The following is a 21221-nucleotide window of genomic DNA, read 5'->3' on the forward strand; positions in this document are numbered from 1 at the left end:
GATGTGAAGAGTCTTTGCAGCGACCATGCAATGACCTTGGAATCTAGCAAGAGCCTGCCGTCAGAATGATGATCACGTCATGCTATATCTTTCAAAGGAGTAATTCTTGGTACACTGCTCATCACTGCTGATGCACATATCATTGCTCTATTGAGTCGACTCTGGGGGTCCGTTTAAGATGCACAGCCTTTCTGTAGGCCCGCCTTGGCTCAAAGTGAGCAGCCATATAGAGCCACCGTACGCTATTGGAGATGCCTCGTGAGGCCACCCCTAACACTGACCAGAAGTGGGTTCCTCCTTTTATGACCAGCTCGCGTCCCAGATCAAATGCTCTCTTTAGTCACAGCAATCCCCTCCTTCTCTTCAAAGGATTGTCTTCGCTCACGGCTTTGCATTTTGGCCAGACGTCGAGATTCGTCAAATGAGATCTTAGGATTTGAATGATACTCAATCTTGAAAGCCAGGTCGACCTCCTCCAGGGACAAACCAGCAGTCTCGACGTAGAAGTACCAAATGAAAGGGACCCAGGACAAGTTGAGAGCAGCAGGAATGATATAGAAGCGCCACTGGATGTTGGCAATTGCTGTGGGATAGTTAGCCGGTCGGATGCCAGCATTGAGACAGCACAGTGAGACTTACCGATGGGGGTGATGAGCACAATCACATAGACGAACACCCAGTTCGTGATCATGGCAACTGCGTTGCCCGTATTGCGCATGCGTTGGTTGTTAATTTCTGATGGGTACATGAATGGAATCGACAGGAAAGACAAGCCCTGAAATGTAGCTGTTAGCAATTGATGGACGCCCAGCAGATCGTAAGCGGTTGAAGGTGAACTTACGAAACACACGTTATACACGAAAATGAAAGCCACCGCCATTCCGTTTGAAGCCTTGGTGCCGATACCCAGACCGACAGCAGCAAGAGCAAAACTCAAACTCATACCCACGGCACCATACAACATCAGCTTCTTGCGACCGATACGATCAATGACAAAGAATATCATCAACCCCCAAAAGCACAGGGAGATAAAATCAACAGCGGTGAGCACAAGAGCCATACGGCCACTAAACCCGAACGACTTGATCAAGATGACTGGCAGGTAATAGACGACGATATTAATGCCACCCATTTGCTGAAATAGAGATGTTCCTGCACCGAGACATAGACGCCGGAAGTTTTGTTGCTCGCCGTTCGAGAAGCATTCGCGCCAGCCGACTTTGCCGCTGGCCTTCTCTTCGGAGATGGTGTCAATGATGATCTGGAGTTCCTCTTTGACGCTCATTGAATCTTCAGGCACGGCTTGCAGGCGTGCGATGACTTTTCCGGCCTCGACATGTCTGTCAACGTAGCACAGCCAGCGGGGAGATTCGGGCATCAAGAGGACCAGGACCATGGTAGTCAATGCCAAGAAGCATTGGAAGGAAAGCGGAAAGCGGAAAGCAACCTGGTTATCGGGGACGTAGGTGAAGCCAAGGTTGACGAATTGGGTGATGGTGATACCGAAGATGACTATGACCAGTTGCAGGGCAATGAGTTTGCCGCGATGTTCCGGTTTTGACGTCTCAGATTGCCACATTGGAATGGTTGCTGAGTTTTGACCGATTCCAAACCCTGCGATGATGCGTCCTACGATCATATGTGGCAGGCCGAACGATGTGCCCTGCAGAAGACCTCCAACAAAGACGAAGCAGCAGGCCATGACGATGGACATGCGACGGCCTAGCCGATCTCCGACGAATATTGACAGAGCTGCGCCGAGGATGCATCCAATGTCATATGTTGAGACAATTTGTCCCTGAATCGTGGCATTGGGGTTATTGAACTGTTTGTTGAAGGCAGGGTTGGAGAGGATACCTCCGAACATGCCTTGGTCCCATCCAAAGAGAGTGAAACCAATACCGCTGGTGATGGTGATACCAGCAGTAAGCGCCCGACCTTGAAGATTGTCGAATAACATCTTGGCGTTGTTCAGCGAAGAACACTTGAGAAATACTGAGGTCTAGTAATAGGTACCAAGCGAGACCCGAAAAGACTGGGGGATAGACAAGAGTCTTATACCACTAAGTACCATTGATCGGCTATGTGGAGAGAGAGCCTAAGCATGGGGAAGAAGCATCAGATGAAAGGGGCCCCGCAAGAGAACGCATATAGAAGTGTACTTCCCCTACGGCACACAGAAGACCCGATAATGCGGCTCCAAATCTAACGGGGGAAAACCCAGCATACCCACCCATGTAGCCGCAACAGAATGTGTACCACGCCGGCCCATGCGGCCTCTTCTGCGGCCTCTTCGTGGTCCAGACGCTTGACTATCCGGTCCCACTGGCGGATACCCAGTTGAATCAGCTCGGATGTCTGCCGTAGCACGTGCGAAACACTTCACTAAGCGACATTCTAGGCGCACGGCGTTATTTCTCAGCATACCTAGATCGGTCGGGGCAGAAGGGGCTTGCGAGCGTGTGTAAAAGCTTTCCAGTATGTTCTAGGCACCTCTTGGGTGAGTGTACGACCAGGGTGCGAATAGAAGCACATAGTGACTCATCCCCTGTCACTTCAACGCAACAATCTGAACTACGAAAAGACGATTCCGCCGTCCACTATGACAGTCTGTCCCGTGACGAAGTCGCTGCTGTCAGAGCAGAGAAACCCGCCGACCATCTTGGAGACATCTTCGGGCTCAGAGACCCGCCCAAGAGCTGTGAGACTACTGCTGTAATGCTTAATCGTATCTCCCTTTGTGCGGCCTTCTATCTCTCCCAACTTCTCATCGACTAGATCCCACATCTTGGTGCCCACGATGCCAGGCGCATAGCAGTTGACCCTGATACCATGTCTGGCCATTTCCACTGCAAAAGTCTGAGAGAAAACACGAACCGCTGCCTTGGTGGCGCAATAATGCGATAACATTGGAAACGGCTTAAATGCTGCAATCGAAGAAGCACCGAGTATGCGATAGTCCAGTTCTCCAGTCGTTCGAGGTCCCTGTTTTATCATCTGCCTTGCTGCGGAGGTGTAGCAATTGAATACCCCCATGAAGTTGACGTTCAACACCTTCTGTACATCGTTCGTGCTCAACTGTAACGAGGGACCCACGTGGGCAATCCCAGCATTGGCAATCATCACGTTCAGCGGACCCAGAGCCGCTACCGTCTTCTCAATCATTTGATCGACTTGATCGGCATCTGTCACATCTGCGCACAAAGAAATCGCTCTGCCCTTTCCATGTTGTGCTTCGAGTTCGCTTGCGAGTTGCTCTGCTGCTGCGCGGCTACTCTCGACATCATTGATGCAGACCGGGAACCCGTCTTGTGCAAGACGACGTACGATAGCTGCTCCACTATACACGCATGACGGTCAGACATCTCTTCTGGCAAAGGATATGAATTGTGACGTGATACTCACATGCCTCCTGCACCGCCGGTCACTATCACAACGCCCTTCTTACTCATGGTCGGAAGGTGACTTGTGAAGGGCAATGATGTTTATCCTGCTGCTCACCAGAGAAAGGCTTCAAGAATACACGCAGTCAGTAGACGGAGCCTGACTAGGTGAGAGGTAGTACACATCTGGCCACTGCAGAGAAACTGAGAGTCTCGGGTGTGATGTGTATGCCGGTAGGCAAGTCGATTTTCTGCGGCCCGGTATCTCGGCTTGCGAGTTTGCGGAACCAATACTCTAGAGCGGCTATATGGTGTGGAACCTACTTTGGCCAATGATATCTCGAGTCCCGAATTCGGGTTGACGATCGGGAGATGCCTTCGGCACTGATGCCAAGACTCATGCACTGTTTCAGTCTGGGGAAGGCCATCAAACCCCGAAATGAGAGCGAAGGGAGCTTAACCGTGTAGTTTGTCCTGCTAATTTATGATCACGCAGATCGTTCTGTCTGTCTCGGGGACTCAATAGATCTAGTAACGCAATAACAACACGATGCCTACATACAAAGCGTTGCGATTCCACGGGCAGAAAGACATCAGAATAGACAGTTTAGAAGAGAGGTGAGTTGAAGAGTAGTCGTAGGACCTGGACAAAGCTGACACTGTCGGTCAGGCCCTGCGGCCCTCGCGAGGTGCGAGTTGCCGTCGCCTTCTGCGGAATCTGTGGCACCGACATCCATGAGTTCCTGGGAGGCCCGATCTTTGTACCCGCACAAGGCTCAAAACACCCTCATACAGGCGTGGAGATGCCTATCACCCTCGGGCACGAGTTCTCGGGCACGATTACGGAGGTCGGAAGCGAAGTGCCTGGATTCCGAGTAGGTCAGGAGATCGCGGTGAACCCTACCGTAGACGATCGTCACCACGGACAAGAGCTGTGCGCACGATGCCGCAACGGTCGGCCAAACATCTGCCAGCGTTGGGCATGCTATGGACTCAACGGGAATGGTGGCGGCCTAGCTGAGCAAATAGTAATCGATTACCACAGCGTCATCGGGTTGCCCAACGGCGTATCGCTGAAAAGCGCCGCGCTTGCAGAACCTCTCTCCGTTGCCAGCCATATGATTAGGCTGGCTAACTTCCAGGCGAACAATAATGTGCTTGTTCTCGGGGCGGGTCCGATTGGCCTTGCGCTGCTTCTATTGTTGAAGGCGTGGAACGCTGGAAAAGTCATCGTTAGCGAGATTGCCGCAGCTCGCGCAGAGAAAGCGATACAATTTGGTGCAGACAAGATCGTCACCACAAAAGGTCCGGCAGAAGGGCCCAACGATGCTGTCGTGGATGCCGTCCAGGCCATAGCAAGTGACGGCGTCGATATTGCTTTCGACGCCAGCGGCATTCAAAGCACTCTGGACACAGCATTTGCGGCCACGCGGCCCGGAGGGACTGTATTCAATGTCGCAATTCATGAAAAGGCCCTGAAACTGAATCCGAATGCCGTTACCTTACAGGAGAAACGATATATGGGCGGGATTTGTTATACCGACGATGACTTCCATCGCGTGCTTGAGGCTATTGCTTCGGGCAAGATCCCAGCTGATGATATGATCACGTCAGTCGTTCCTCTGAGCGAAGCCGTCAGCGGCGGGTTTCGGGAGTTGATTGACCACAAGGATAGACACGTCAAGATATTGATTCAGCCAGACAAATAAGCGAGGAGTGACGAAAGATACAGACAATATTGAATGTGTATTGCTTTCCTTTCCTCTTTGATGCGGAAGTCTCGTGAAGGCCTCCAGTGGTGTAGCCAAATCAATGCTTTGAAGCGTCTGATATTCAAGTCATGTTGAAACAAGCCTCTTGGAAAGTGGTAGTCATAGAGAATGTGACCTTTGTCTCGGCCCTCTGTGAAGAAGGAAAAACGGCCCGGGAAAGCAGAAAGTCGACTCTGTTTAGCGGTACAGACCTTATTCTACGCTCATCTGAAAATACTTTGAAGATTAAACCATCATGAAATCGCTAGGGTTTTCGAAGACTGGAAAGAGCAAACCGTCGTTGAAAGTTCGGGCCAGCTGTTGAAATTGCGGCGACTCCCAGTCAATAGAGTGCAAAACATCTGCAGCAATCAAGGATGGATCATTGCAGTCCAGACCATCGTGGTTCATGATCAAGTGCGTAGGCTGTTGGAAGTCGGCTGGGCCGACAATATTCATCGCGTTGTCTTTCTTGCTCATGTTCGACAGCAAAAAATCAAAGACACGAAGCATCCATGGCCCAGCATCCCACTGATCGCGTGCTTCCGAGATGATCATGCGGCAGTTGTCCAGCGTTGCTCTTCCGATTTCTGCCATCATTTCGTCAGATCTGATAATTTGGCGATAGAAAACGATACCAGCTACGGAGAAAGCAGTAAACACCTCGTGCGGTAATCGGTTCAGTGTAGAGTTTGTGACCAAGGACAGCGCACTAGCACTGATGATACTTGCTGCATCTCTCGCTGTCTGCATGGCATGTTGGTCGGCTTCTCCTGCTCCGGTTTCGCCCGCTTGGTCGGGCTTAGCAGAAGGCTCCAAGTAGATCATGATGATGTGATGATAGAATATGATTTTGAGGCTGGACGAGAACACGCTGGATCCTCCTGCTCCGACTCCGTGCCACTTCAATTCATCGGGAAGGCCTGCCTTCCAGCTCTGTAGCTTCGTAAACAGATCACTAGTATCGGCGGCACTTTTGTCCTTGTTAGATCGATATGCCACAATCTGTCTCAGCAGCATAGAGAGCTCAACAACTTTGATCAGATACAGAGCTTGCAAATGGGAGTTGAGCTCTCCTGCTCCAGTGGTTGATGAAAATGAGTCTTTATTGAGCGCTCCCGCTCCAGTTTCCGAGGCAAAGTCATCATTGTTGAGCGGCTCCATGTCGCACTGACTCAGGTTGATGCGAAATGGGCGCCCAAGGAAGGACGCACAGGAAGCATCGCGGAGAACAAGAATCCACCACAGTCTCCTGAGGAGACTCTTATCGGTCGGATTCATTCTTTCAATTGCCACGGACTGGTTGATGCCCAGAGATTCGGCGATTGTAACCGCAAATCCGACCCAAGAGCATGGATTCCAGTAACTTCTCATTTGAGGGCCCCAAAAGGTCAGCATAAGGACTGTTTGGAGCAATGTGACCTTGTTCGTCTCGTACCCAGTGTCGAACAGTATTTTAGCCTTGTCGTAGAAAGAACGTCGAGCGTGCCAGCGACGTCGAAATCCCGCTTGATGAAGCACGCTTTGGTCGCAGAAGGTCGCACCAATGAAGCACACTGCGTGCATCAGTATCCACGGCAGCTTTTGCTCTTGGTATCGTTGCACAAAGTCCTTCGGATCGACAATAGGATAGACGGGCAGGAAGTGGAGCAGAAACGCATCGATCAAGGACGACAGAAGATCCGCACTCGGAAAAACGAACGCGCCGTGATCATTGAGGTACGTGTAGCTAGCGGCAGCGAGATGCGATGGGTGTACACTGGCATTTGGAGCAGCATTTCCCGTATCGTCCTGAGCATGCTTTGAGAGAGCTGAGCCAACGTCGTGGAGCGAGGACTCACCCTTTGACCGTCGAAGTTCTTCCAGAGCAAAGGTAAGTGGGGACGCCTCATTCATGAAAATAATACCACATTTCTCGAGAGCATCGCCGCCGTAGCCGTGTTCGTCCAGGAATTCTTCAAATGCTGCTGCAAGTGATTTTCTCGCTTCAGATGATGTTACGGGGTTTGCAGAACCTCGGGCAGAGTGCTCGCGAGGTGTCAGAGTGCCATGGGCTGCTGACCGTGGTCGTAGTAGCTCAACGCGGGGGAGAAAATCCATGTGGCGGCGTAGCCGTGATGTTGGCGATGCTGAGCGCGAGTCCATCATTGAGTTGTTGGAAGGTTCCCCAGGCGTCGCTATCGAAAACATGTTTAGCAGAGGCGGGTTTGTGGGTGACTGGTCAAGCCCGCCATCATGGATCGATAGGGATCCAGGGGCGCTGGCATTGGACAGCTCGATGTCGCTTGGTGCCTCCCTGCGATTTTTTCGAACTACATTTTCAGTTGCAGGCAGTAAGCTCTCCCATGTGCCTATGGACGCTTGCTTCTTCGAAGCCAGTCGAGATCGATCATACGTTCCTCGCCGAGACTCAACGAACGTGCAATTCCCCCGTTGATCTAATTTGCACCTGGTGCACGGCAATCCATTCTCGGCCGCATCACATTTGGTTTTACGCTTGCTGCATCGCTGGCATGCACGTGGAGCGCGAATTCGAGCCTGGTCTTTTTGGGCCATCTGCACATTCGGGTGATGGAGGGTAGAGGCCCAGGCCAGCTTGGAGTAGGGCCTCGAGAAGACCTGTGGTGCCCGACTGACGAGAGACGAGCCAGGCAATACTGACCAGGTTTCCAATAAAAAAAAACCTGTCCGCGCATCTGTGCACTGACAAGAGAAACCTAGTCCAGACGTGTAGTTGCGGACAGGAAGATGATACGGAGTTTGAGAAGTGTAAATAGTGATTAATTCACAGCAGCAAATGGGTGTGCGCGGGACCTCGCAGGGTCCTTCTAGGTAGCAACCACGCTTAGGCTGTTACCATGTCGCCGTGATCATGCCTATCTAGATCGTCCTACAGGCCTTCTATCTCCGCTAGTCGAAGCAAATACGACTAGGTCCGCGGGGTAGTTGATCGTGTGATTAGCGGGGAAGCTATGTGTAAAGGCACTGGGTGTTGATCACAGCCGGGTGAGCACGATCCCGATCCCGAATACTGACTCCATTTCAACACTCTACAGTATTATCGTAATTTTGTCTCGTAGAGGGTGCAGCCTCATTCGTGTAGCTTCCGACATGACCGGCCCCAAACAAATTTCGCTTGCTTCTTCAATGCACCAATCGAGAATTCTGGGATGCGAATGCTATGGAGGTCGTCGCAACGAGCATACTCTGTAACATCGACCAGCTTGTGACTCTGCTTGGTGGGGAAAAACGTTGTCGGAAGATTGTATTCAAATACAGCGAGAAATGTGCCTTCGGATGTTGGCACTTTCTCCCCTGAGCCGGCACTGTCGGGAACGACGCCCAGCTCATGCAGGTCGAGACCTTCCGGAGCCGCAACCCATGTGTGTGGCACTCCAGGGGCTATGATAACCAATGTTTTTGGTGGTATGACATAAATTTCGCCCCCAAGCTCTGCGACTGCAATCCCGTTCAACACCAGAATCTTCTCGACAGCAAAGGTAGGCTGGGATCCTTCATCGCTTGGGGTGGAAATGTGCACATGGCGCGGCATCCTGCACGTGGTGTCAAACTCGAAGAGACCGCTAGAGCCACAGAATGCTGGACAACTCTTGTCCATAGCGTGCCCAAGGCTAAAAAGCTGCAAAGTGCCTGGGAGATTTTGGCTTGGTGGAAATGCCGTGCGAACGATGGATCCGTCGCCATGAACTATTCGTGTGCCGTTTGACAATGAGAACCCAAGATCAGATGGGCTGGACATTTTCGTACAGAATTGTGTGAGGGGAACGTGTTGGTTCGCGAATTCTCAGTTGATGAAAGCCTTTATTTGATCTTGCTGGCTTATGAGTGCCAGATACATGTGCTGAAGCATCAGTGTCGCCCTCGGGACCACAGGCATCAGGGGTGACCGGCGAAGCAAACCGTTCTCGGCTGAATGACTGCCGCCCACAGCTCCCAATTCAATGACAGGTCTGGTAACCCTCGACATTTCCTCGGGGTGGATCATTGGTTGCTGCTGGGCGGGGTCGGCTTTATGCAAGAACAGAGCCAGCCCGCACAGGTAAGTAAACATAGGTGACGTCTTGCCAATTTTCCTCACCACCAACCAAGCAGTCGTCAAGGAGAGATCAGCTCAATCCAGGTGAAGTGCTGCCTCCAGAGTACAAGCCGAATCTACGACATTCGACATTCCTCCACAACCGACACCATGACAACCCCCAAAAATGTATTCCTCATTGGCGCGGGGTTTATTGGCGGCGAGGTACTTGAACTGCTCCTCGAAGCCAAGTACAGCGTAACAGTACTCGTCCGCCGCGAGGAGCACGCCCGGGAGCTGAAAGCATGGGGTGCACAGTGCGTCATGGGCAGTCTCAGCAACGGCGATCTGATCAAAGAGCAGACGATCAAGCATGACGTTGTCATTCACACTGCGACTGCCGATGACATGCACTCTGTGCAAAGTGTCATTGCGGGACTAAAAGAACGAAAAGCGAAGAGCCAGTCATCTATTTATCTGCACACAAGTGGCTGCAGTCAATTGTGCGACTATGCAGAGGGCGACAAGAAGAGCGATGTGATATACAAGGATGACGACCCTGCACAGATCGACTCGCTCTCTGACGATGCACCTCACAGAAAAGTTGACTTGACCATCGTACAAGCTCGCAAATACCTCGGAGACGGCGCAAAGATTGCCATTATACTTCCGCCTGTGATTTATGGTGTCAGTACGAAGGCACAGCGCCTGTCCATTCAGCTTCCAACGCTGACCCGTTTCGCCATCAAGCACGGCTTCGCCCCTCATGTTGGCCAGGGACTACCTATCTGGAACTACGTGCACGTTCGAGATCTGGCCAGGGCCTATGTGTTGATCTTGCAATGGTTGGAAGGCGACAAATCCGAAGATATCTACCAAAATCCATACTTCTTCGTCGAGAGTGGCGAGGAGCACTCTTGGAAAGAGTCTGCAGAGGCGATCGGACAGGCACTCCAGGAAGCTGGCAAGCTATCAGATCCGAACCCCGCTCCTGTTCCGAAGGACCTGTACAGAGATATCTTTGGCGAGTACACACCTCATGTTGTTGGCGCAAATGCCCGCAACCGAGCAAACAGATTGCGTTCTCTGGGTTGGATTCCAAAGGAGAAGGACACTTTCAGATCATTGCGGGAAGAAGAGATTCCTCTCATTCTGCAGGATTTGGGCCCTTTCATGGGATATAGTGCCGCAGTAGCATCAGGAAAATAAAGGCAAAAAAGATTTGCTAGCTTCTCTGACATCTTGTCAAATACGAATCGAACTATAGCTGTCGCAGAACATTGCCAAGCAAGGCAACCGTATCCACTACAACTTCTACTGCCAACCACTTGTAGGATTTCCCCCTCTCTTCATTTCGTTAGATAGACAACGATGACCTGAGACACTCTTATATTGTAGTGGATTACTCGCTCATTTACACACCTGGTGCCTCCATGACATTACAGCAGCATCTAGAGCTTCGACTTCAGCTCCCTCGTCGCCTGATCCTTCAGAATCCTTCTCAGAATCTTGCCGCTTGGACTTTTGGGAATGCTCCCCACGAATATGACACCTCCTCTTAGACGCTTATAGTCCGTCAGCCGAGTCCCCAGCCAGGCAGCGATCGCGTTTCCATCTTCAGCGGTTGCCTCTTCATGCGTCTTGGAGGCGTGAACGATATATGCTCTCGGCACTTCTGTTCGTCTGACAGGATCTTGAATGCCAATGACAGCACAGTCTGCCACATCTGAATGCTCTAGCAAGCTTGCTTCAAGCTCAGCAGGGGCGACCTGGAACCCTTTGTATTTGATCAGCTCTTTCACCCGGTCTGTGATGTGAACGAATAGGTTTGAATCTATATGTCCAACATCACCTGTTCGAAACCACCCATCTTTTCTCAAACACTCTTTGGTGGCCTTGTCGTTGTTATGATAGCCCAAAAATACATTTGGGCCGCGAAGGTATAGCTCTCCGGTGGCGCCTGGTGATAGTGGGTTCACTGCATCTCCGTCAACCAGGCCAGGAGAACAGAATTTGAGTTCCATGTTTGGTAGCAGCCAGCCAACGCTTCCAGCGCCTCTCTGCCAATCCTGCCAACGGAGGTGACATGCGCCAGGACTGGTCTCCGATAAGCCGTAACCCTGCTTTATCCGGATGCCAGTTCGCTGATAGACTGCCGACACCAATTCAGAATCCAGAGGCGCACCGCCAGATCCGGTCATGCGAATGCTCCCCAAGTTGTACTTTGTTGCTGAGGGGTGTTTGGCCAGTAAAAGTGCAATTGGGGGGACGATGTATGCGAAAGTAATCTTCTCAGTCTCCACTGTAGAGCACCATTGATCAATGTCGAATCTTTCCATAATGAAAGTCGTGACACCGATGTACAGCGGAGATAGAACGAACATTGTCAACCCAAAGATGTGGAAAAACGGCAGACATGCGAGTATCTTATCACCCTGGGGACCGGGAGCTGGAATGTCTCCGGATGTAGTTGACCCGTTCCAGGTCATGTTGTACTGCTCGATGGCATAAAGTTGCATGAGATTCGATGTCATGTTGTAGTGCGAGAGGCGCACACCCTTTGGCGGTCCTGAAGTACCACTCGAGTACACCAAGAAGGCAAGATTTGTTCTTGGGTTGATCTGTGGCTGATCGAACACAGCTCCGTTTCCGTGTTCCATGATGCTCTCCCACGACGTTGCTTGGGGACGTTGTTCTGACTCTGCGCCGATGACGATGACATTCTCGACTGCAATATTTGCCTTGGCGCATGCATGCCAGACCTGCTCGGCACAATTCGCTCGTGTAAGGACTGCTCTGGCTCCACTGTCGCGGAATTGATGAGCCAGCTCTGCGACTGTGTACGTGGGATTGCACGGCGAGATGATTCCGCCTGCACGAAGAGTTCCTAGAGTGGCCACGGGAATATATATACTATTGGGCAAGCAAAACGCCAAAACATCGCCCTTCCTCCATTTGAAGACTCTCTGAAGCCCGGACGCAAAAGCTTTCGCTGCCTGGCGGCATTGGTCGTAGGACAGCGACTCATTTGTGGTCGTGTCTACAAAAATTCCTGTCCATTGTTACAAATTGGATCGACTCTGAAGGGCCCCTGGGGAGACTCACTGTAATCTTTGGCGCAAGGTGGCTTAGAGCGGTTGAGTAAAAAGTCATAGAGATTAGTCTCGGGCAGTTGTAGCCGTGGTGATGGCGATTGAAGTATTGTCGCCGGTTTTGTGTTGTAGGGGCTTACCACCTCCATCATCGAGATATAAAATCTCTTAGAGAGCGAAGTACGACAAAGGCGTGTGATAGCGAGACGCCGTCCTCAAATGATCGAAGCTGCACAGCACGAGTTGATCCAACTGTACGGCAGGAAGACAGAGGCCGATACTTGGATAAGTAAGTCGGTATGAGAAAGTGGCACAGTGGTCGAGATTGGAGGACTATCCGATAGCACTCAAGTTGCCAGTTTTTGCTCCTGCCTAAGCCGAAACCAGGCCAGGCGTTGAATGCTTGAGCATCACAAAAGCTTCTTCAGCCGCAACAATGCGGCCAGCTCGAACTTTTCCACTCACGCCGGGTAGACAGCAGAAAGTCGCCATTCCGGCTATAAGTGAAGACACGAGGTGCGGGTGAGTGTTCAAGTGAAACAGTCATAGCCATTCTCATCCGGACTTCTATAGCTTCCTAGGTAGCAAGGGTCTGTTCGTTAGCATAACCAGGCTCACGGGCTCCACACGGCAAGCTTGGCTCATACAACCGACATCCAGAGCGGCCGCTGCGGCTCTGCACCCCTGCAGCCGCCTAGATGTGACACAGAACATCGGCTGGCCTCGAAATGATCATTGCGGGATCTGCGGACTGGGCGTGCTTTAGTAGGACTGCGAGATTTGAGGCTAAACTTCCCAGCCGTGCAACAGTGATGAACACCTCCACGCGACCTCCACTAACAGACTCAGCATAGATTTCACACCACACGCAAGTCAACGCACTTGAAGCTCACGTTTGAAAGATGTCTCTGACACCGAAATGGGTCCAAAATCTGAAGCCTTCTGGGCCTCAGGGTCATGAGCTCCTGACTGCTGAGAGGACTAATTCCTTTGTGAAAGATGACGAGATTGCTACTTTTATGTTCTCGGAATTGAACTTGAAAAGGGATGCAGCCATACTACAAATTCTGAAGGCAGATCCTGCATTTGACAAACGGAACAACTATTACGCAGGTCGCATTGATCGCATTCGAACAGCACTTGCACGGGGAAAGCGACTTCAGCAACTCTCTGCAAAGCACGGTTGGAGTGAGGATGAATATCAAGTCGCTTACGACTTGATAGGTGAGGCTACGCCGTATGGCCTGCATGCTGGCATGTTTACAAAAACACTCAGAGAACAGTGTACACCTGAACAACAAGCCAAATTTCTGAAAGCTGCGATCGATTATGAGATCATTGGGTGTTATGCGCAAACTGAACTTGGCCACGGCTCGAATGTCAAAGGCATTGAAACCACGGCGACTTGGGTGGCACAATCTCAGACTTTTGAAATACATTCGCCTTATCTGACCGCCTCCAAATGGTGGATCGGATCACTTGGTAAGGCCGCAAATCACGCTGTGGTTATGGCTCAGCTTCTTATTGAAGGCAAAAGCTATGGCCCGCATCTCTTTCTGGTCAAGATACGAGACTTGTCAAGCCATCAACCACTTCCGCAAGTGTATGTCGGCGATATTGGACCTAAAGTCGGCTTCAATACCATGGATAACGGGTTTCTGCTGTTCGATCACCTACAGATTCCTCACGAGAACATGTTGGCGAGATTTGCAAATGTGGACCCTCTGAGTGGAAAATACTATCAATCCCCGAATCCTTCACTCGTCTACGGCACTATGACATGGGTCAGTCTTAATACGGCGCATGTGATGGATTGGTCTAACGAGTGTACAGGTACGGTCCAACATTGTGCTCCGATCTGGGCGGGCGCTGGCCCGTGGTGTCACCATCGCAGTTCGGTATTGTGCCGTGCGCCGACAGTTCGTTGACCGAGACAACGCAGCACCGGACACAGAAACCCAAGTGTTAGATTACACTATGGTTCAGCACCGGCTTTTCCCTTTGCTGGCCGCCACGTTTGCATTACACTTCACGGGAAAAAAGATGATCCAGATGTATCAGAACCACCAGGCTGCTGGTGGTAAAGCACTGATCATAGAGCGCCCGACGGGACCTGAGGAGGCGCCAAGCATAGTATATGATGCGAACCGAGCGTTGGCTCAACTACATGCTCTATCTTGTGCACTTAAGGCTCTGACTTCAACGATCGCTGGAGAAGGATTGGAAACTTGCAGAAGAGCCTGTGGTGGTCACGGCTATTCTGCATTTGCGGGTATTGGAGCTTGGGCGGCTGATTACTTGCCAACACTTACCTGGGAAGGGGATAACTATATGCTTACGCAGCAAGTGAGTCGCTACTTGTTGAAAGCTGCAAGACAGGTGCGCAAGAATCAACATCGTTCGGAAAACGGTGACGCTGTGCAACTCCTTGCCGACTACACTTCTCACAAGAGCACAGCAACTCAGAGCCTTGACTTCGAATTGGATGATGCAGGGTTAATTCAAGCATTCCGCCACCGAGTCGGTCACCAAACATTCGACTTGCTGCGCCGGAGAGACCAAGAAGGCGCGTCCTGGAATAGTCTCCTGGTCGATTTCTGGAAGCTGAGCACGGCGTACGCCCAATACTCACTCGTGAGAAATTTCAAGGAAGCGTTACAAGACGCCACGCAGACTGGCCTCGCACAAGGTAACATTGAGGTCCTCCACAACCTCTTCCGCCTTTACGCGTTGAGCGTCCTGTCGCAGGATTTCGCCGGTTTTTTGAAGAGTGGAGCATACACGCCAAACAAATTGGTCCAGATCGAGGCGGAAATGCTGAAACTCCTCCTGAGTATCCGGCCTCATGCGGTCAAGCTCGTGGACGCGTGGAAGCTGTCAGACTGGCAGTTAGACAGCAGTCTTGGGCGAAGCGATGGTAAGGTGTATGAGGATCTCTTTCACAGAGCTAGTGTGCTCAATCCGTTGAACCTGGTGACGTTCGACTCTAACCCGAGAAGTCCTGTGCTGTTTCGCGAATGGCATTCCCAACCATCCAAGCTCTGACTTCGGTAGACAAATTCAAGTTAGCTGAAGATGCACAAATTTCGCGCAACAATTGATCCACCTTCGCCATAGACGAATTGTCTTACTTCCGGACAAGGGTCCCATCATGTTGTAGGAGAACCCATCTAGATAGGCCTACGTGTCTCCAAGCTGATCCCCAGATTATTGGGTTAGTATATAGCCATCTTTTCCACGTCCAGGGGATGTGCGACTCGTCCAGCTTATACCCGACCAATAGAAAGTGGTTCGGGTGTGTCTTCTGCTCCATACCATACTGCCAGTGCAGATAGTGAGGTTCTACACCCCACGGCTCACCCGAAGGCCCTGCTGTACTTCCGTACAAGTAGCTATCTACCCGTTGAACAATAAATACAAGGGTCAACTTTGAGTGTAAGATCTTCCTATCTGGCTCTGTTAAAACTCCCAGGACTACCAGAACAAAACATGGCTTCGCAAGGAGACAAGAGTGAGGCAGCTACGCACGTTGAGCTCGGGCTTGCGGCATCGTCCCCTGGGCTCAAGCCTAGCGAGCTCCAAGAATACGATGCTAAAGCTCACCGGAGGCTGCGCCGCAAGATCGATGTGCGATTGATACCTTTGTGTGCCTGGCTGTATCTTCTCAACTATCTCGACCGCTCCAACATCGGAAATGCCAAGATCCTGAACAGCGAGACGGGCGATTCCCTACTCCAAAATCTTCGCATGGACGGCCAGAAATATTCAATCGTTATTACTCTGTTTGCAGTGGCATACAGCGCCTTCGACGTTCCTTCCAACTGGATACTCAAGCGCTATGTGCGCCCTTCCCGCTGGCTGGGATTTCTGTGCTTTGGCTGGGGAACACTTACTCTGGGCTTTGCATTCTTGCATACGTATGCAAGTGCGGCGGTCCTACGTGTCTTCATTGGTATGTTCGAGGCAGGGTTTTATCCTGGTAAGTGACGAACTCCGTTTTTGACGAATAGGACAAGGAACTCATGCTCTCGCAGGAATTGTCTACATTATTACCTTTTGGTATCGACAGGAGGAACGTTCTCTGCGTCTCGCTCTTGTTTCGGCATCGTCTTCTCTCGCTGGTGCGTTTGGTGGGTGCATTGCTTACGGAGTTGGCCATCTCAACCAAAAAGCCGGCCTCGAGGGATGGCGCTGGTTATTCATCATCGAAGGAGTCCTGACTATCATCTGCACTGTGCTGTTGGTTTGTTTCCTTCCTGATTACCCACACGACGTCCAGTGGCTGTCCGATGACGAGAAAACATTTGCTGTTGCACGTTTGCAAGTCCAGGACGGAGGCTACACCAAAGAACGCGCCAGTCGACGGGAGATCATCGACACTTGTATTGGTCCAAGGATGCTGGCACATTACCTGACTTATGTAAGTTATCGTCGTGCATCATTGTTTATTCCTGACTGAGATGATGCCAGTTCACCAATGTCGTTATCGTCAGCTCTTTGGTATACTTCTGTCCGACAATTGTTGCTGGACTCGGGTACAGCAGTATCACTGCTCAGCTCATGACCGTTGTTCCATGGGCTTTGGGGTATATCGTCTCGCTCATCTTCGCTTGGAGTGCCGACAAGTTCAATGCTCGCGGTTGGTTCATTGCAGTAGCGTCAACTATATCAGGCATTGCTTTTGTTGTAATCAACGTCCTTCCCGTGCACGCTTATTCTGGAAGATTCGCATGTCTGATCATAGCATGCTGTGGATGCTTCCCAAACACTGCGCCTCTGGCAGCGTGGGTTACATGCAACGTCCCCAGCAGCAGAACCATGGGACTTGCTGCTGCTATCAACAACATGACTGTTGGAGCATCCTCGATTCTGGCTGTGTGGATCTGGAGAGCAGCTGAAGCTCCGCGCGGATATCCAACAGGGAATGGTGTGTGCGCCGCTTGCAGTTTCGCTACTGCTGTTTTATCTGCGGCAATGAGATACAATTACGGTCGGATGAATCGAGACAATGTTCTGGACTCGACGTCTACTCCAAGGATTTGGAAGTACTGACCGCTGTAGCGAAGCAGTTCTCTTCAAGATAGCAGCTTCATTCGTGGGCCGAGCACGCACAAGGAATCATTCATATTGAGTGGATTCTTTCGCAAAAATATCAGTGGCAGTCTTGTTGGTTGCAGGTATTGTGCTGTTGATAGATGCAATATTATGCCTGCTATGTGCAGAGAACACCATCAGTGGTGTTTCTCGACATAAATGTCGGAATGAAATTTCTGATTTGTAATGCACACGGCTATATGAAAAGCAATAGGTAACTGGGAACGTTGTTGTCAAACATATTTAGTTGCTGCGCTCTGTAAGTTGACGGTGAGCCTGCAGCTATTCTAGCAGTGACAGTCCTACGCGCAACGAAATTATGTCACAAGTGGAGATCGACCCCAAATTGCGGTACAAGCTCACAGGGAAAACGACCCTCATCACTGGCGCCGCAGGAGGAATCGGGGCAGCCATAGTCCAACTATTTGCGAAACACGGGGCAAACGTGGTGCTTACTGATCTGGAACACAACAGGAAAGCTGCAGAAGCGTTGATAGAATTGCTTGGTGGCACGAGCAGAGCAGCATTCATCCCAGCAAACACATTAATTTGGGCGGAGATGAAGAATCTGTTCAAAGAAGTCATACAAAGATTTGGTCGGCTTGATATTGTTATTGCGAATGCCGGGCTCATGGAAAGCAACCCAACCTTGGACATGTCCTTAACGGACGATCACGGTGACTTGGTAGAGGCAACCGATGCTTCCAAAGTTATTGATGTGAACATCAAGGGCACACTGAACAGTGAGTAGCAGATTACTCTGGACTATACACCTCGACGAAATACTGACGGCTGCACAGCACTGAGACTTGGGCTGTTCCACTTGAAAGACAACCCTATCGAGGACAATCTAATGGCACGTGGATCAATCGTCCTGGTAAGCTCAACGTCTGGCTACTTCGGGGCGTCTGGCGTGGCTGCATATGTATCGTCCAAGCACGGCGTCACAGGACTCTTGCGAGCGTCGCAAGTCTGGGCCGAAAAGTATGGCGTGCGAATCAATGGTGTTGCACCTTTCGTCACGCCCACTAATATGGCTGCATTTCATGAAATTTGGGCGTCCAAAGGATTGCCATCGAATACTCCAGAAGGTGTTGCAGCAGTGATAGCACAGATGGCGTTGGACCCTACAAGAAAAGGCCAGTGCTGTCTGGTAAGTCCCATATTGCTGCTATGCTTTCCTTTCAGTGTTATATCATGCTAATAAGTCTAGACTTGCGGATCCATCCTAGTCGAATTGGAGGCTAGTAGGAACGCCCTCCACACCTCCTGGGTGGGCAAAGAGGCAAGCGAGTTAATGGCAACAGCAGGGAAGACTTTTCGGGATATTGGAGGCTATCCTTTGCCACAGCTCTCGGCTCTCAGTAGGATATAGAATGGATCATTTCTATCAAAAACGCTTCCGGCGACCATACAGTAACTGGGATTGAGGTTCGTCTTGCCTTCTCAGCAGTAGAAAAGAGTTCGGAACCAAAGACAAGGGCTCGATACGCTGGAGCTGAGCCCTGGAGTGTCGGGGCGGCTGCGGTTATTGCAGTATCTACCGTAGAAAACCCCTGGTGCAGCCAATGACTTCGTGAGATCAAGTCTGCTCTTCAGAGGCTTATGGGCCAGTCCGGATCACGGAGTACACTATCGGGATTGAAGCCCATCATTCGGGTTGCTGGCTCCTATCGGCATGATTTACTGATCGGTTACATGTTTTCTTGAACTATTTCCCAAACTGACAAAGCTCGGGCTCTAATTAGTGTGGCCACCGAAACCATCCGGGGTGCCCCTCCGCAATTGGGACCAGAGGCGCAGACATTGCGGAGACTGAGATTCCCCCGGATGGTGATCGTCGGCTGTATGCAGTAACTCCAATACATTACCTGAATTCGTCAGAATCTAGAATCGCATTCACACCAGTAGAGAGCCATTGCCGCACTTCTTTTCGCGAGAGAAAGACTACAAAGCTGGATAGTCGCGAAGTGGACGCAGGTCGCATCCTTCTCCATCCGCAACTGTAAAGAAGAAGCATATTGAGAATGGGAGTCTTTAAAATTGATGCTCTCGTAGTCGGGGCCGGTTTTGGAGGGATCTATCAGCTGAAGAAGCTACTGGACCTTAAGCTCTCGGTCAAAGTCATTGATGCCGCAGACGATGTCGGTGGCACGTGGTATTGGAATCGCTACCCAGGTGCTATGTCAGAGTAAGTCGAATTATAGACCGTGCCCAAATCCCGAACCTGATATGCTGAGATCGATGTGTGCGCAGCACGGAGTCCTTCCTGTACAGGTACTCTTGGGATGTGGAAGATTTGAAGTCCTATCCTTGGAATCGACACTACCTCCAGGGACCTGAGATCCTCGAGTATCTCGAACACGTGGTCGAAAGAAACAATCTTCGCAAACATTTCCAGTTCAACACAGAGCTCATAGGCGCCACTTGGAGTGATGCAGAGGAGAGATGGATTGTGGAGACATCTGTCGGCGATACCTTCAAGTCCAGGTACCTCGTCACCGCGTTGGGGCTGCTCTCAAAGTCCAATATACCGAACATTCCTGGAATCGATTCCTTCAAGGGACAACTTCACCACACTGGTCGATGGCCGAAAGGTCTTGACATCCGCGGAAAGAAAGTGGGTGTCATCGGCAACGGCTCTACTGGCACACAAGTCATCACGGCAGTCGCCAAAGAGGTTGAGACCCTCGTTTGCTTCCAACGCACACCACAGTACAGCGTGCCCAGCGGAGATCGAGAGGTGGCTCCGGGCTACCGAGACGATCTGAATCAAAAGTACACTGAGGTATGGAAGGACGCCAAGAACACCATGTTCGCGTTCGGGTTTCAGGAAAGCGACCGTCCTACCTTTAGTGTGGATGAAGCAGAACGCGAAAAGATATTCGAATCAGCCTGGCAAAAAGGAGGCGGCTTTAGATTCATGTTTGAAACTTTCTGTGATATCTCATATGATGAAGCGGCCAACAATGCTGCTGCAGACTTCATTCGAAAGAAGATTTCTGAGATTGTGAAAGATCCTGAAACGGCGAGGAAACTGACCCCAACCGACTACTATGCGAGAAGGCCTCTGTGTGATTCTGGATATTATGAGCAATTCAACAGACCTAATGTCAAGCTTGTGGACCTTAAAGAAACGTCGATTAGCCAAGTCGTCCCACAGGGGGTGAAATTGGAGAACGGCGAAGTACACGAGCTGGATCTGTTAGTGTTTGCGACTGGGTTCGACGCAGTCGATGGCAACTACAGTCGAATCGCCATCAAGGGTCGCGACGGACGCTCTCTCAAGGACCACTGGACTGCTGCTGGGCCAGTCTCATATCTTGGCATATCAGTCCCTGACTTCCCAAACATGTTCATGGTTCTAGGACCCAATGGGCCATTCACAAATTTGCCTCCTACCATCGAGACTCAAGTGGAATTCATCACAGACCTCATCGAGATAGCTGAGTTATCACGGTCTAGACCAACGTTGAACGGCGAATCAAAATCACTATCGACTAGCAACGCCACGGCCGACGCTGTCAATGGTACTCCAGGGTATGGTCCAGAGGTTATCGAAGCGACCAAGGAGGCCGAAGAAGAGTGGACCGAGCTATGTGACAAACTGAGCTCGGGCAGTCTCTTCCGCAAGACAGATTCCTGGATCTTCGGCGCCAATATTCCTGGAAAGAAGCCGGCTGTCATGTTCTTTTTTGGTGGACTTGCGAATTATAGGTCGAAGCTCCAGGAGATCCTTGCGAACAACCTGCAAGGCTTTGTCAGACGAGGTCAGGGCAAGGGTTTAGCCGCTCCTAGTAATGCGCCTGTAACTCAGAGTGTGGCTGTTGGATCCTGAATGAGCATGAGAGGAAGGATAATGTCC

General features: G+C 51.0%; 11 protein-coding genes across 11 annotated transcripts; 6 read left to right on the top strand and 5 right to left on the bottom strand.

The window, feature by feature from the left end:
- Positions 1-323: 323 nt before the first annotated feature.
- On the bottom strand, positions 324-1960 carry A1O9_11560 (uncharacterized protein; the record flags this gene model as incomplete). The annotated part of the gene is made up of 3 exons (XM_013399456.1): positions 324-583; positions 640-775; positions 842-1960. The coding sequence occupies 3 exons, from the start codon at positions 1958-1960 to the stop codon at positions 324-326; spliced, it is 1515 nt and encodes a 504-aa protein (XP_013254910.1).
- Positions 1961-2574: 614 nt separating this feature from the next.
- A1O9_11561 (uncharacterized protein) lies at positions 2575-3452 on the bottom strand (the record flags this gene model as incomplete). Its single annotated transcript, XM_013399457.1, has 2 exons — positions 2575-3340; positions 3406-3452. 2 exons carry the CDS (start codon positions 3450-3452, stop codon positions 2575-2577), a joined length of 813 nt encoding a protein of 270 aa, XP_013254911.1.
- Positions 3453-3933: 481 nt separating this feature from the next.
- Positions 3934-5092, top strand: A1O9_11562 (uncharacterized protein; the record flags this gene model as incomplete). The annotated part of the gene is made up of 2 exons (XM_013399458.1): positions 3934-4001; positions 4054-5092. 2 exons carry the CDS (start codon positions 3934-3936, stop codon positions 5090-5092), a joined length of 1107 nt encoding a protein of 368 aa, XP_013254912.1.
- A 288-nt stretch (positions 5093-5380) lies between these two features.
- On the bottom strand, positions 5381-7279 carry A1O9_11563 (uncharacterized protein; the record flags this gene model as incomplete). Its single annotated transcript, XM_013399459.1, has 1 exon — positions 5381-7279. The coding sequence occupies one exon, from the start codon at positions 7277-7279 to the stop codon at positions 5381-5383; it is 1899 nt and encodes a 632-aa protein (XP_013254913.1).
- A 946-nt stretch (positions 7280-8225) lies between these two features.
- On the bottom strand, positions 8226-8894 carry A1O9_11564 (uncharacterized protein; the record flags this gene model as incomplete). The annotated part of the gene is made up of 1 exon (XM_013399460.1): positions 8226-8894. One exon carries the CDS (start codon positions 8892-8894, stop codon positions 8226-8228), a length of 669 nt encoding a protein of 222 aa, XP_013254914.1.
- A 447-nt stretch (positions 8895-9341) lies between these two features.
- A1O9_11565 (uncharacterized protein) lies at positions 9342-10379 on the top strand (the record flags this gene model as incomplete). Its single annotated transcript, XM_013399461.1, has 1 exon — positions 9342-10379. One exon carries the CDS (start codon positions 9342-9344, stop codon positions 10377-10379), a length of 1038 nt encoding a protein of 345 aa, XP_013254915.1.
- A 242-nt stretch (positions 10380-10621) lies between these two features.
- A1O9_11566 (uncharacterized protein) lies at positions 10622-12411 on the bottom strand (the record flags this gene model as incomplete). Its single annotated transcript, XM_013399462.1, has 2 exons — positions 10622-12222; positions 12276-12411. The coding sequence occupies 2 exons, from the start codon at positions 12409-12411 to the stop codon at positions 10622-10624; spliced, it is 1737 nt and encodes a 578-aa protein (XP_013254916.1).
- Positions 12412-13164: 753 nt separating this feature from the next.
- Positions 13165-15307, top strand: A1O9_11567 (acyl-CoA oxidase; the record flags this gene model as incomplete). The annotated part of the gene is made up of 2 exons (XM_013399463.1): positions 13165-14046; positions 14096-15307. 2 exons carry the CDS (start codon positions 13165-13167, stop codon positions 15305-15307), a joined length of 2094 nt encoding a protein of 697 aa, XP_013254917.1.
- Positions 15308-15751: 444 nt separating this feature from the next.
- Positions 15752-17314, top strand: A1O9_11568 (uncharacterized protein; the record flags this gene model as incomplete). Its single annotated transcript, XM_013399464.1, has 3 exons — positions 15752-16241; positions 16297-16682; positions 16733-17314. 3 exons carry the CDS (start codon positions 15752-15754, stop codon positions 17312-17314), a joined length of 1458 nt encoding a protein of 485 aa, XP_013254918.1.
- Positions 17315-17675: 361 nt separating this feature from the next.
- A1O9_11569 (uncharacterized protein) lies at positions 17676-18731 on the top strand (the record flags this gene model as incomplete). Its single annotated transcript, XM_013399465.1, has 3 exons — positions 17676-18099; positions 18157-18509; positions 18570-18731. 3 exons carry the CDS (start codon positions 17676-17678, stop codon positions 18729-18731), a joined length of 939 nt encoding a protein of 312 aa, XP_013254919.1.
- Positions 18732-19383: 652 nt separating this feature from the next.
- On the top strand, positions 19384-21194 carry A1O9_11570 (cyclohexanone monooxygenase; the record flags this gene model as incomplete). Its single annotated transcript, XM_013399466.1, has 2 exons — positions 19384-19547; positions 19613-21194. The coding sequence occupies 2 exons, from the start codon at positions 19384-19386 to the stop codon at positions 21192-21194; spliced, it is 1746 nt and encodes a 581-aa protein (XP_013254920.1).
- Positions 21195-21221: the final 27 nt, after the last annotated feature.

Source organism: Exophiala aquamarina, assembly GCF_000709125.1.
Source record: "Exophiala aquamarina CBS 119918 chromosome Unknown aczIA-supercont1.18, whole genome shotgun sequence".
Lineage (NCBI taxonomy): Eukaryota > Fungi > Ascomycota > Eurotiomycetes > Chaetothyriales > Herpotrichiellaceae > Exophiala > Exophiala aquamarina.